This window comes from Gobio gobio (assembly GCF_949357685.1).
Source record: "Gobio gobio genome assembly, chromosome: 10".
Classification (NCBI taxonomy): domain Eukaryota; kingdom Metazoa; phylum Chordata; class Actinopteri; order Cypriniformes; family Gobionidae; genus Gobio; species Gobio gobio.
The window spans coordinates 28,307,295-28,322,779 of record NC_137116.1 but is presented as its reverse complement, the minus strand read 5'-3'; the positions used below and the strand labels follow the sequence as shown (position 1 = coordinate 28,322,779).

Here is a 15,485-nt window from a genome sequence, read left to right as displayed (position 1 = left end):
ACAGCTCGCTGGCGGTCACACTCTTAGGAAACGACTCGTCGGTCTAGATATGCTTGGGTGAAGAGTGGTGATGTTCTGATTTCACGCTCGTCTGATGAAATCAGACAAATGCAATTGAATGTGAGAGATCACAAGGTTTGCATATGAGCTAGGAAAATGAAAGCTGTAATAAAAGGGAGACTCATTCTCAAACGGCTGTCACAGACACACAAACACTAGAGGTCAGATGCATTTTATTGAACAACAACCACAACAGATAATTTCATTTTCAACAAAAGCATGAAAAAAAAAAATCACAATTTCAATCCACAAACTCAAATGTGTTTTAGAACATTTTGAATTGTATGATCTCAGACTCTTTGGGGAAAACAGAGTTATTTTACATACTTAAAAAACAGTATTTGATGATGATTTCTGTCATTAATTACTCACCTTCATGTCGTTTCAAACACGAAAGACCTTCATTCATCTTCTGAACACAAATGAAGATATTTTTGATGAAATCTGTCTGAAAAGCTCTCTGACCTCTCCATAGCAATTTAATGACCACTTCCAAGGCCCAGAAAGGTAGTAAAAACATCGTTAAATAGTCCATGTGACTCCAGTGGTTCAACCTTAATTTTAAGAAGCGTCGAGAATACTTTTTGTGCGCAAAAACAAACTAAAATAACGACTTTATTCAATCATTTCTTCACGTCTGTGCCAGTCTTGTACGCTGTTGACGTAGTAAATACAGTCCAGCGCTTCTGAGTTACGCCAGAACGCTGGCTTACCATTGGCCGAAGCTGCTCACATGAGCCCCACGACGCATGTGTGTGATGCTGACGCAGGAGCTGGCCAACGTAAACTGCATAGAAGACTGGCAAAAAACAAACAAAAATAACAACTTTATTCAACAATTTCTTCTCGTCGCTTCATAACATTAAGGTTGAACCACTGGAGTCACATGGACTATTTTAATGACGTATTTACTACCTCTCTGGGCCTTGAAAGTGGTCATTAAATTGCTGTCTAGGTCAGAGAGCTCTCGGATTTAATCAAAAATATCTTCATTTGTGTTCCCGAAGATGAACGAAGGTCTTACGGGTTTGGAACGACATGAGGGTGAGTAATTAGTGACAGAATTAAAATTTTTGGGTTAACTAACCCTTTAACATGAATGATGCCCTTTTCTCCTACCACATGTTTTTTCACCAAATTGATCTCAGACTCAAACTGCTCTACTGTTAATACTGTCGGTCAAAACACATTTAAGAGGATTTTGATCACTTGTTTTGAACTACCTAATGTAAAAGTATAAGGACGAGGCGAAAAAATGCATCGGTTGCAACAGTCTTGTGAAGCAACTTAAAGGCACGAGGTGTAACTGCTGAAAAACTCAAACTGCAGGAACGACCTGTGTGTGAAATTGCATAAATAGGACGAGCATAGAAGCATAATGGGAGTGTTGAATTTTGTTAAGCTTGTAGTCATAGCGAAGACCGCAGACTTAGTTTAGTTGGCAAAAAAACTGCAGCAAAAAGGGTTGTCCTTGCAAAATGTGTATAAAAATTACATCAAGCAAGACTCCCTCTACAGCATGATGATATTATGAAGCTGAGGTATACATTTTCTTGAAGGATGTATCATAAGGCTGCATGTAAAATTCATGATTCTCAATCCTCAATTATAAATGTTATTTTTGCTGGAGATTAGTGCAAATGTGATTTCACTACATCACCTCATTGCGACGACAATCGGAGCTTGAGGTTTGTTGTTCATCAAAAAACGTATGCTTATCTTAAAAAGTTCATGAATCATTACAAAAAAAGATGAAGGTTTTCCAAAGGAAACACTATTAATTTGCATTTGCAGAGATATTCTTGCTGTAAAGATGGCAGCTTCGCTGTGTGCATTATGACATCAGCACTCTTTGTGCAAATTAATAATTTCTCAGGTGATACACTCATATCATAACCATTTTAAAGAGCGACAAAGTGCCTGGCTTTAAGCTAATGCAAAAGTAATGCCTGATCAAATATCTAAAAGTAAGAAAAGCTTGTAATGCCACAGGTTTAGTACCAAAGTTACAAATGTAATCAAACTGTTAAAGACACAATGATGTACTTGATGATTTAAAAAATATTTCAAGTATACATATTTGAAAGAGTAGCCAACTATTTTTGCCATTTTGACATCAGCCAATTATTTTCAACAGCATCTCAAAATACAGCCAATTATATGTATTAATAATTTTAAATGAATAAAGTGACCAAAGATACACTATACAGTGCAAATGGTGCCTAAAAAAAGTATTATCGTTAAAATTGTTTAAAAAAAGTACCACAAAAAGAGACCATTTTAAATAAATTTGAACAGGAGTACAATCTTACCTTGTTGAGCATAAAAAAAATAAAAGGTTCAATAAATATTCAATTTAAACCCGGCAATTAGTTGTACAACCCATCGTAAACAATCTAAAAACCACCTTCAATTTATAAATGAATTCAGTAATACCGCTGACAGTCAAAACAACAAAAATCCCAAATTGTGAATAAGTGTTGCTCAAACTACACACTACAACAAACACGCATTTCATAATCCAGTTCGCTGATGGAGTGAACAATACTCATTTTCAACCATTTCATACAAACATGTTTAGTTAATTATTGCGTAAACTGTTTTTTGTCGTCTTTCGAATCGTCTCGCGTGTTTAAAAGAGGCAACAGAATTGCCAGTTCTAGTAAACACTGGGGGCTTCAAGTTTTGAGTCAAATATTTTAAATCCTACCTCATTTTGGAAATACTAAGAGGCTTAAAGTTTGGCGGTTGAGGAATGGTGAAGGTGAGAGTACGGCTGATGGTGATGGGAGGTCATGAGTTGGTCAGAGACGGCCTGTGGCTCCCTGCTCTGGGCTTCTGTTTGTCATACTTCAAAGACACAATGAGGAAGACGAGGAGTGTGATTCCCTGAATGGCGGCCAGGAGGAAGAAGTAGTAATTCAGTGTGCACCCGTTGATGTTACCTACAGAGAGAAGAAAAGGTGAGAAAAGGGAATGTGTAAAATAAAAAAAAAAATCACTTTGATGTGAATTTCACAATACCAAAATTCCAGTAGTATAACAACAACACGCACACTTTGGAGCAGAGATCACACTACCTTTGTATACCGGTTGAAACGGTCAATTGATCAATGAAGTATTGAGTCTCTCTCTTTTTTATGAGATTTAAAAATAACAAATAAAACAAGAAAAACAAGGCAAGATTTGCTTTGTTCATTTTTTTATCGGTTACTTTTCCATTAGTTACATTAGTTATAAACAGTGTTGAGTATGTTACTCTAAAAAAGTACTTAATTACTAGCTACTAATGTTATACATCTTCAGCAGTGTAATTCGATTACTGTTCTTCTTATTCTCACTAAAAAAAATATTGCATTATTACTAAATACTTTCTAAATCCCATTTCAATCTTGACTAATTGAACAATACAAGGATAGACATGAAACTGCTCTTATGAATAAATTCTTCTTAAACTAACCAAAGTATTTAAAGGGAGATGGTTACATTAAAAACATACATTTTATCATTAGACTTTACATTATGTTAAATCCAAACTATTGTTTTATATAGAGTTGTTCTATAAGTCTATACAGTATTTAATGCATTCCTTTTTCAAGAGAAAATTATTTAAATTAGATTGGAAAGTATATTGTAATGTATTGTCAGATTACTTACAAATTGTACTCAGTTACTGATTCCAAATTACATGACACAAATTGTAGTAATGTAGACGACTCATTTTAGTAATGTGCTGCATTTGACAACTTTTTGATACATTTTAGATTACTTTTGACCTAACTCACTTACCACGTTCATTTGAATAGAATAATTTTGTACCATATTGATACAAAAATACAAAGAGAAAGAAAATATATTCTATTCTTTGATATCAACAACATGAAGTGCCTTAAATATTACATTACATCAGGGTTTCCCAGACTGGGGTTTGTGATGGAACTGCAGGGGGTTTGTCAGTTTAATGAAAAGCTATTAAGTATAAAAACAATAAAAATAAAACATTTATTAAAAAATTACCTTCATGTAATCTGACCATTAACCGACATCAGAGAACTTTTATTTTATTATTGACCTAACTTTTTTACTTAATCTAATGGTTTACTTCAAATAAATATATTAGGGGCAAATATGAAATGACGTGAATTTGTACTAATTTAATGTGTGAAAATCCTTCTAAAGACATGATACATTGTTCTTCTATACATGGCTCAATGAGTGATAATTGAAATGATAATTAATGTGTTCATCAGGAGTTGATTATATATGCAATGTTGCACTTCTTAAAAGTGAAATGATTTCTGTAAATCCAGAGATCAAATGCTGTGGGTCTCAGTTTCCACAATATTGGAGAACCTTCTGAATGTATAAAAGCATTAGACTTTTGTTGAAAGGAAAATTTGAAATATAACAAAGCAGAATCAATGAATTATAAATAATTTATTGCCATTGTGAGGATATCATGTAAATCAATAGAAGAGTAACTGTAGTCTGATTACAAGTATTTTAAAATGTAATATAGTCTACACTCAAAAAAAATGAACTTTCACTGTTATTAGTTGCACTCAAATCCTCCTTGTTCATATTACTTAAAAAACTCATGTAACCAAATTAACTTAAATTTACTGATTTGTTTCTACTAAAAATTTGTATTGTCAGCTTAACTTAAGTGTTTGTTCGGTCAACTTAACATTGCTGAGTGAAACAAACAAACTGGGCAGTGGATCTGTAGTTGCTTTGATCCACCATGCTTTGCAAGGGACTGCATTAGGAGAGTAAATTTAGGGATCAAAGTGTTATTTTATGTGTTTTTCAGTAAAGGGAAAGATGTTTTTAGTGTATGTTAGTGTTTAATGTTCAGTTATGTTGGACATTTAGAGCAGTTTCTGTAATTTTGTGGTTACCATGCAGAAGAGTGGTGTCTGTGTTTAGGCTGTGGGCACTCTCATATACACATATTTATTGGATGGACTTCCTGCCCTCAATTAAGTTATTTTTGCATTTTGTTTCTAATAATATGCTTGTTGTTATTTAATAGTTTTCCACTTAAACTTGTAGATCAAGTAGTTAATTTAATAAGGTAAATTAAATTGATAAATGTGTTCACCTAACATAATACACTTTTATACATTTAACATAACATAATATTTATATGTACAGTTTACTTAATAATGTAACAGTGACAAAATCAAATGGTTTGTATTTACTTTTTTTTGTTCCTATAACCAAAATTGTTATTTGTAAAAATTACTCAATATAGTTGCGTGGAACCACTTGATGCTGCTTTTTTTAAAGGTCCCCTTCTTCGCGATTCCATTGTTCAAACTTTAGTTAGTGTGTAATGTTGCTGTTAGAGCATAAATAATACCTGTAAAATTATAAAGCTCAAAGTTCAATGCCAAGCGAGATATTTTATTTAACAGAAGTTCCCTTTCAAAGCCTACAGCGAACGGCTGGCTTGGACTACATCCTGGTACTTCCTTCTTTAATTACGTCAGTAGAGCAGTAGAACAGACTAACCTCCGCCCACAAAGAAATGCGAAAAAGGGGGCGCGGTCTTGTTGCTTGTCGCGCTTGTCGCGCTTGTCGCGTGGAGAAAAGGAACTGTTGCGTTGAGTGTGTTTATCGCCATGTCATCGAGACGCTGTTATTTTCATCCAGGAGTCAAATCACCTTTGTTTGGCTTTCCCAGGGACGCTGTAGAGATTATTGAACGCATACATCTCTCCGTTAAGAGGCATGACCTTTCCAACGTGCGCTAAGCTGCTGTCAAATTACAACACAGGAACCGCTTTCACGTGCGCTAAGCTGTGGTCGAATCACAGCACAGGAACCGCTTGCACAATCAGAACTCGTTACGTGTTTCTGAAGGAGGGACTTTATAGAACAAGGAAATCACCAGCTGTTTTTAGGACAGTGGAAACAGCGGTATACAGATAAGTAAATAGTGTGAAAAATACTGTGTTTTTTTTAAACGCGAAACATGAACACATGTTATATTGCACACTGTAAACACAATCAAAGCTTCAAAAAAACACGAAGAACGGGACCTTTAAAGTAAATTCAACAAGTAATTTTTTTGAGTGTAATTACAAGTACTTAATTTTTGGAATCTGATTACGTAATCCAGATTACAAGTAATCAGTTACTACCCGGCACTGTGTATTATCATTTAAAATAAAGAATATTGCAATCCTTTGCTCAGTGGAGAGATTTCTGATTAATTATAAAGGCATGTGTACAGGTAGATGAAGAGAAAATGAACATCTGTGACATGCTGCATTCATATGTCAAACGAAAGCAAAAAGCATATGTTTGTGCTTGTTGGATCCCTGAAAGCAACAGAGCGAAAAGGCAATCTGCTCCCTTCATACCATCCTACAGCGGCAAAGAGCTTTAACTGATAGCATGTCGGTCCGCACTGCTTGTAAGCATCCATTGCAACCTGCAAACCCATCTGACTCTGGTTTATTCAAGCAAAACCAAAACAAGCATTCCTTCTCCATCCAATCTCTCCTTCATTTCCCCTCTCTATATAATGCTTTAGAGCAGATAGAGGGTTTACATCAATACTTACAGGGGAACCATAAACAAAAAGCCACATCTTCGTAGTATGAAGGAAGAGCCTATAATTCACCATCTTGGGAGCTTAAGTGATGCACACTCGCTCTGATTCTGCTGGCATTACAGACTCTTGAGCCCTCGGCCCTAAACTAACTCTCCTGTTGTTTAAGCCTCTGACTGCTCAGGGCCATTATAGTCCTGGATGATGACTGTGTGTAGTATTAAATTCAACCCTCTACTTGCGCTAAATTCTGTACACAAACATGCAGAATTAGTTCACAAATGTTTCCTGTATTATGAACCATAAGTCTGAGCCTCTCTCTCGCTCTCTCTCTCTCTCTCTCTCTGAGCTGAGGAAAAAGCTGCTTAACACATCTGATCGGTTCGGAAGAGGTGGTCAAACCTCCAGGGTTGAGGACCATCAAAGCGAAACTCTTAATAAGTAGTTCTGCGAAGGGGCTGTCAACTCTCAGGAGTGTTTCAGAGCGGCTAGCGCATGGCCTTGTAGCGCTGCTTAGCATTACCTATTACAATGACTAAAAACGTATATTCGCAAGAATACATTAGCATTTAAATAGATGTATTCACATGTGCACATCTTGCCGAAATAGGGTCATTGATTAGAACAAGGATTCTAGAGAGGATTTTACTTTGGTTTGAATATATGTCATTAGATGCAACCAAGATAAAGTATCTTTTCATAGCAACGGAAAGAAATATAAAAAAAGGGTCCACTGACCCTTGAGGAACATCATGAGCAACTCCATTAGATTTAATTATCCACGGCCTCAAAGAGCATTGCTGGCAAGAAGATAAGAACTGCTTGAGATGAGGCATGGAAACACTGATTCATAACAGTATGGAGATGCAATGCATTGCCATCCCAAACATGTGCGAATGAAGATCCAGAAGGCAATATTTGTTAAATCATCATGTGTAGAGCAAGGTTTCAGATGCTCTCAGCGATGCACACAAATTCAAGTCTTGTAATCTCTACAAATGATCTGACGAGTTGAATGCGTTAGATGAGGTAGACATCCAAAATGTGCAGGTTATGAGACTGCCATAGTGTCCTGTCAGCTGCTCAAAGATTCACTAGAGTGGTCATTTAGATCACTTTGCACATTTCTAAACTGCATAATATCAGTGCTCTATTAAAGGGGACCTATTATGCGAAATTTGAACATAAATGTGTCAAGTCAAGTCACCTTCATTTATATAGTGCTTTTCACAACACAGATTGCTTCAAAGCAGCTTTACAGTGATAATAGGAAATTAATTTTGTTTTAGATGAAAAGCTAAAGTAAGTTTTTGATTGATTAATTTCTGTTGTAAAAACTGATTAGTTATTTAATTTGGTGCTATGTAAACAACACCACCCTACACTAAAACAGGAAATCCCCAATGCGTTCCGGACCCCATCTGCGCGGCAACAGTACCTGGTGGCCGGAGAACGAAACCATGAAATGGTGGTATAGTTTCAAAACTATTTCAAACCTATCATCCCGAGGCAAACCCCAAAAAAGGTGAGTCCGTGGAAACAGCGACGGCATGTATGCAAGCATTACATGTTTAGCCAATAGGCGCGTTTGACTATGTAAGTGTGCATGTGTTTTTATCTGACCACCTTATAAATGGTAAAAATCCACCCACTCCTCTTTTTTGAATCCCGTTAAATCGTGTCTCAGAATAAGCTGTTTACAGTTTCTAAGCAATGTGATGTCACATATGCTTAGGCCCCGCCGATAGCCGCTGATAGCCCTATTAGCACAGACCCCATCCTTAGTGAGCTGTACACAGTCCGCCATGTTTATCTCCTCGCCAAAGCATTTAACAGCAGCATTCAATTAAGAAATGTATTATTAAAGCTACTTAAATTGTTCAATCAAGAGCAGTGAGTGATTTCCTGTTTTTCATCTGTTGTTTCATTCATATTAACAGCATATATAGCAGTAGGTACTGTAAATTACACTGCTTTAACTTTAATAAACAGATCTAATATACACATGTGATTTCTTTAAAAGCGGTTTACGTTCACAGACACAACCGACTGTGTTCATGTGAACTTTGTGTGTTTTTGACACAACCGAGTGCATTTGACAGTTTAAGCGCAATAAGACGTGAAAGAGAACTTTTGAAAGACGTGAAAGAGAGTTTAATACTCACGAGACGCGCCATCTGACAGCCAGCTTTCTGTGCGCGTGCTTGGGATGTATGTGCTAACAGGGTTTTTCCTGGGTCAAAAATGGTCTTCGGTGGTGGTTGACACACACACCCTACCCACATGATCTGCGAGCGCAAAACTGACAATACATTTAAAAAATGCATGATCAATTTTGATCATCTTATTTTGATATCTCATATTATGTATGATCTCTTACATCGATGTTTGTTTCTTTTGTTCCTCATTTTTTTGCACTATTTACAGATAATTGTTTTGGTATATAATCATATCAATATTAAAAAGTAGCATTAAAAAATAACAAATAGCCTAATTTTCTGCCATATGCAATTTCATAAAAACTATCAGCTAGCTAATTTCACCTCACTCCAGTCTAAATGATTGTAGGCTATTTATTTTACTACACATTGTCAACAGAAATAAGCTGAAATACTGTTGATAATTAAAAATAATTCTTACTATCCACTCTTGCTAAATTGGGTAAGCGCACTTGTGTTCTCATTTCAGATGCGTTCTGAGTAAATTAATAAACCGATTCGTTAGTTCAGTGTTGGACAGTTCAGTTGTTCTAACCAGTCGTCAAAGGAGTCATTAGGTCACGAATCGGACATTAGCAGACGCGTTGTGTGCGAATCCCGTCTGTTAGAACATCGCGAAAGATTTCAACACACGGAAAACACTTCATAACTGAACATAATTTGTTTCCCATTTATTGAAAGTATGCTTTATGTCAGCTGGGTCAGAGAAGAGTCAACGTTTTTAGAGCGCAATTCACACCCAGCGGTAATTCTAGGAAAAAATTGTCTGAATGTGCCACGTGCAACATGGTTTCGGTCTTCCGACCTTTTGATTTGGATTAATATGTGAAATATGAGCTAGCTAACAGCTAACACAGTGATTATTTTGAAGAGAATGTGCACGGGGGAGGAGCTCTCTGATCGTTCTCTCTGTCACTCAGGTCACAAGCGCAGCATCTATTCTACATCATTCATAAATCACAATAACTCATCAAATTAGGCTTTGGCGGGACAAACATTCGTTTTGGCGGCCGCCAAAAAATGTTCAATGCAGGAAAAACCCTGGCTCAGAAAACAATATATCAGAAGTTTAGACTGATATGGCTTTAAATGCATGCAGATAATACACTTTCATGATAATGAAAAACCGCAATGTCACGTGAGTGTGATCGTGATAGAGATGATAATCAAAACCAAACAGATGTTTTCATTTTTGGCAGAGTATCCGGGGCACGAGCTGTACAGGCTCCGCCCTCTTCTGGAAAGCAGGGTGGCGAGCAGTAGCTCATTTGCATAGATACATGCACAAAAAAAGCATGTTTTTCCTTCCATTCAAAAATTGACATTTACAACATGATATAGTGAAACTTAACAGACATATTCTGGGGACACCTGAGACTTATATTACATCTTGTAAAAAGGGACATAATAGGTCCCCTTTAAATTGGACAACTCAAGATGGTGAGTGCAGAATTTTGGATAGAGCTCCTGTCTTGCATGGTCTTGTTTGAGAGCGCAAGTTGCACAGAAGTAGTAATTATCAGACCAATGGCCTTGCCTTGCGGTTACCGGCGCAAATGTTAAATTGAGATGTTCACACAGGTTTGAATCCAACCAGATCCCATCCCATCCCTGTCTCAATCCCCAGTAATTTCCCTCCTTCCTCTTCACTGTCTCAATCCAATAAAAGTGGCAAGCCGTGTTATGGCTACAACAACCTCTTGATCAATTTCTCTGCTTCTTTAATATACTCTGTAATAGCAGGCGCTCCCCAATGACAACAAGTGTTACAAGCAGGTGGACAGTTTGAGAGAGCAATAGAGCTAAGGATCTTACTGCCCTCCAGCAAGGGGAAACAAATGCCGATGTCTGCGAAAAACGCTACATTTACAATACCCACATGCCAGAGTACAGCTAAGAGCAAACCAACAATCAATACCCTCAAACAGTCCCCATTCGCACCAGAGTCTACCCCAACTCAAGGAAATAAGAAGAGTAAAATATTGAGTGCTACTGTGTTGAGTTTGTCAACACACAACCCCCACCAAATCCACGGTTCTGTGCGTTGGCGGGTGACGCGCCTGTTCTCCCTTTGCTTCTGGGAGATGACATGATTTACCAGCAAGCGCTTGGCAGGATGTGGAGGTGCTGGTCGCCTCCCTGAAAGACAAGGCCGTAAAGAATACTCAGTCAAAGGACGGAGTGGGAGATATATCACGGCGACACACTCTGGGGAGATTGCTAGCACTTCCCACAGAAAAGGGGCAGCTGTCTCAGATTTGGTGGCGTTTGGGTGGTAATGGAAAAATAAACATTACTGGAGCACAACTGCATGTTCCTGATGTGAATCTCAAACAGGAAAAGCAGCAAGCAAAGGAAGGATCAGAGAAAGTTGTAGGATACAAAATGTTGTCTACAAAGTAATCTTGCCCCAGGAAAAAAAACAAAAACAGTTAAACGATGGTCAAACTCATCCTGTCAAGCTTTATAAAAAATACAAATCAATCTTGCACGTTCTTCTGTATGCAAAATAAATAATTAATAACAATATTTTGGAGATGGAGAAAATAAATAAATAATTTTGGGGTATATTACTACATTAATTCCATATTTCCGTTTATTTTATTTTATTGTCTGAGTACTTTTTTTTTAGAATAATAATTTCAGTGGGCATATCCAAACCTTTGACTGGTAATCATGAATTTTCCATTTTCCAACTCAGTTGTATCATTTGCTCTCTAGCGTTAAGGTCTACATGCCCTCATTTCACGTTACATTGCACATTCAGTTTTATATGGCAGCTACACCAAGATAACAGCAGGCACCTGGAAGTCTCACTCCATGAGGGCCGGCAACTGTATTTGTCTTGCAGGCCCTCTGCAGTCCATCATATAACGATTTTATTAACCGTTCCTTGGCATGTCATCCCATATGACTTGCATTATGCTCTTTGTGTTCATTTAACAAATATTGGTATTCATCATGTGTGCTTCGAAAGGGTATACCTGTCACATGTGAGGGCTTATCAAGGGTAATTGGTGAAGCAGGAGAATTAAAGATGGAGGAGCGGATGGGAGAGGTAAGGGAATTAATCTGGCCAACACAACACAAGATTGTGGCAGCTCCATTAAGACACCAGGCCTAACCAGACTTTCAGATTAATCAACTGAGACCTTTTATCCATTTTAAAAGAGTGGAGGAAGCAGGGAGATGCGAGGGGGAACATCAGAGGAGGAGGCAAAGTAAGACAGACAGATGCACAATCAAGGAATAGGAAATAAAAGAAAGATTAGCAGATATGTGAACCGGGCGAACCACATGCTTTTATATGTGCAATCTTACTGTTTTTTGCTAGTTTCATCTAGACACAGTTTTCATTTTCACGTCCAGTGCCACGTTGTTATTTAAAATGTCCTCACTAGTAGTTACATTTCACAATATAAGTGAGGACATTTGGATCTCACAAGTATAACCAAAACTGTACACACATACACACGTGTGCGTCCCAATTCGCCTACTTATTCTACTCCCTAAAAGTATGTTCTCTTTTTGTGAAGAAAAAAAGTACATACTATTGAGTGTGTAGCAAGAGAGTAGACAAGCTTTGGGACATACTATCACATCACAATTGCGTCTTTAACGGTTGCTCTCAGTCGCATCCTGACACGCATCCTGTCACTGTAAACGGGCCTGTCAATCATCTTGTCACAGTTAAAATCCTCCACATTTCATTTAATTCCCTACCGTATCGGAGAGAAATGCAGTAGCACGTTGATCTGCAGTCACAGGTCTTTCATGCGGAGAACTCGCCTCATATTAAAGGGATAGATCACCCAAAAATGCAAAGTAGCCCATGATTTACTCGCCCTCAAGTCATCCTGTATATGACATTCTTCTTTCAGTTATATTAAAAATGTCCTGGCTCTTCCAAGCTTTAAAATGGCAGTGAATTGTTGGTTTGTTTTTGAAGTCCATAAAAGTGTATCTATCCATCATATAACTGCTCCACCATATAAAGGCTCCGGGGGGTTAATAAAGGCCTTCTGAAGCGAAGTGGCACATTTGTGTAAGAAAAAAATCCATATAGACTAATAGACTAAAATAACTAACTTCCGGCAGTCAGTGGTACGCAAGTCAACTTACGGCGGAAAAGTAACCCCTTGACCCTTGAACCGTTGACGCATGAGTATTGCTGAAAACAAAAGCGCAGAAGATAGAGCAAAACAAAACACCAGTCATGAATTAGAAGTCTAAAATGGGAATTTTTAAAGAGAAATGGCAGAGAATTTCGATACAAGAGAAGATGGGCTAGAGCTCTATTCTCGCGCATGCGTCGTGGTGCTTCGTGAGTTCACGTCAGAGGCTCAAACGGAAAACAAGGACATGTTCAATAAAGTCGTTATTTAGATTTTTTTTGCGACCAAAAACTAGTTATTGTTATTTTAGAACCACTGTATTGAGATGGACGTTGTAATGACGTGTTTAGTACCTTTTATGGGTCTTGTGAGTGCAAAATACATTGCTGCCAATCGAGGCCTTTCTGAGCTATCGGATTTCAACAAAAATATCTTCATCTGTGTTCCGAAGATGAACGGAGGTCTTACGGATGTCGAACGACATGAGGGTAAGTAATTTACATATTCTGTAATTAACAGAATTTTCATGTTTGGGTGAACTAACCCTTTAACCCCCTGGAGCCGTGTGGAGAAGTTATATGATGGATAGAGACACTTTTATGGACTTCAAAAATGAACTAACAAGTTACTGCCATTATAAAGCTTGGAAGAACCAGGACTTTATTAATATAACTCTGATTTTATTCGTCTGAAAGAACGAATATCAGGTTAAACTTTGATTATCACTCAAACCTTTATCTAAACCTCTCACCGTCGGTCGCACATATACGCCATGTTTTGTAATTTAATACCTGTTTGTAGTTCTGAACCAAATCCTCCTCTAAAGCGCAATGGGTTGTGGGCAATATTAGCTTTTAAACTTTAGAGTGTGCACGGATCAACACTTTGAAAATCTACCAGATATAGTAGACCATCCATGGACTTTTTTGAAATACTCTTTTCAACATACTATGCTTTGGGACACACTTATTTTAATCTCACATACTATTGAGGATGGATAGTGTGGACATTGGGACGCAGTGTGTGTGTGTGTATGTCATAATTTGCAGTGCTTCGTGGGAGAGGGCAAAAATTACACACCTCAGCCTAATTCCATTTCCACTGATTTGTCCCTCAATGTTTCTTTCTTAGATGCAGAAAAAGCTCTTCCACTCACAACATTATTACTTTCTATTGGCCACCACAAATTGTCCAGCACACACAGACAAACTTGTGCTGCACTTGACCTGAGTTCAGGGAGTGTCTGCCGTGGTTGAATAATACATAGTGCAGAAGTAAAACAATGTGCTCAGCAGGGCAGCCATAAGCTTTGAGGAGGAAGTGTGTCTGCTGATCAATAAAACTCTACAAAACACATTGCTACACAGCAGACTGAGGAGACAGATATTGGTTTAATTAAGGTAAAGGCAAGGTTAGAGACAGAAGAAAGGAAAGAGAGTCATTAGAAGGAAAAAAAAATGTGATTTTAACTTTTAGAAACTTTCAGTGATCTTAACTCTTAAGGACAGCTCACCCTAAAATAGACATTCTGTCATCACTCTCCCTTATGTTATTCTAAACTCAAACATCATGTCTTACTTTCTTATAAGGAAAACAAAAGGAGATAGGTAGAATGCTCATGCTGCACTTTTCCATAAAATATAACTAACTTAATGGTGACCATGAGCACACAGATTATACAATGCAGATCATAAATCATAGATTATTGCACACAAACATACTCATATGTCCGTAAAGTCCTTTTTTGGAAGTACAGTGATGGAAGTGCCTAGTTAGTTTTGTTGCGATTTGTCTTCATTTATTTCTCAATGCTTTTGCTGGCCACACACTCCTCATTAGAGACACAACAGGCTGCCAAACACTTGCAGTGTTTCCAATTACGTCCACAAAAGACAAAACAAGAGCTGCCCATAAAAGACATTAACCGGCCCCATAAATGTTTGGCAGTCTGCGAGAGAAATACAGAGATTGAAAAAGTGCAGCGGCTTGATTTATTTAGGTGGGATCGTGGAAGGAGACACTGGAGAAGAAAAGACGACAAGAATCCTTTTTCACTTTACACTTTCAGTTTCAATTAATTGGCTGTTTTGTATGCAAAACCCATGCATCACTTTTGTTACATTGAGAAAAGGTAAGTCATTCAACTGAAGTCTCTTATTCTCACCAATGCTGCAATTGTTTGATCAAAAATAGTGTAAAACATTAAATATGATTACATTTTAAAATAACTTCTATTTTAATATATTTTAAAATGTAATTTATTCTTGTGATGGCAAAGCTGAATGTTAAGCAGTTTATTTTTAAGTCCATCTCTTTGATAAGTATGTCTCTCTGACGAGAACAGATTACGAAGGGAGACAGACTGAGGTCAGAGCAAACGTTTTTGCTTTTGACACACGAAAAACGTACTAACAAATAAGCATGATGCTCACATCACAACATCCCTTTCCCCTCTTGGCTCTATTTGTCAATCCCAACAACAATATTTCAGCGCTACCCGTCCTGATGCCTTGACGGCTTTTCTACAGG

The 15,485-nt window shown here is 37.5% G+C and overlaps 1 protein-coding gene across 2 annotated transcripts in view; it reads right to left on the bottom strand.

The window, feature by feature from the left end:
- Positions 1-215: 215 nt before the first annotated feature.
- slc15a4 (solute carrier family 15 member 4) overlaps positions 216-15,485 on the bottom strand; it is a 95,790-nt gene continuing 80,520 nt past the window's right edge. Inside the window, exons 9-10 of one of the 2 annotated variants that reach the window (XR_013817298.1) lie at positions 1,026-3,005; positions 219-520 (exon numbers count right to left, since the gene is read on the bottom strand). Coding sequence is in view for 1 of the 2 variants with exons in the window: in XM_079826811.1 (XP_079682937.1) it covers positions 2,854-3,005 (152 nt within the window). In the remaining variant the exon portion in view is untranslated. Of the gene's footprint in view, positions 3,006-15,485 lie in introns of both variants that reach the window. The other variant, XM_079826811.1, reaches the window with a different exon arrangement.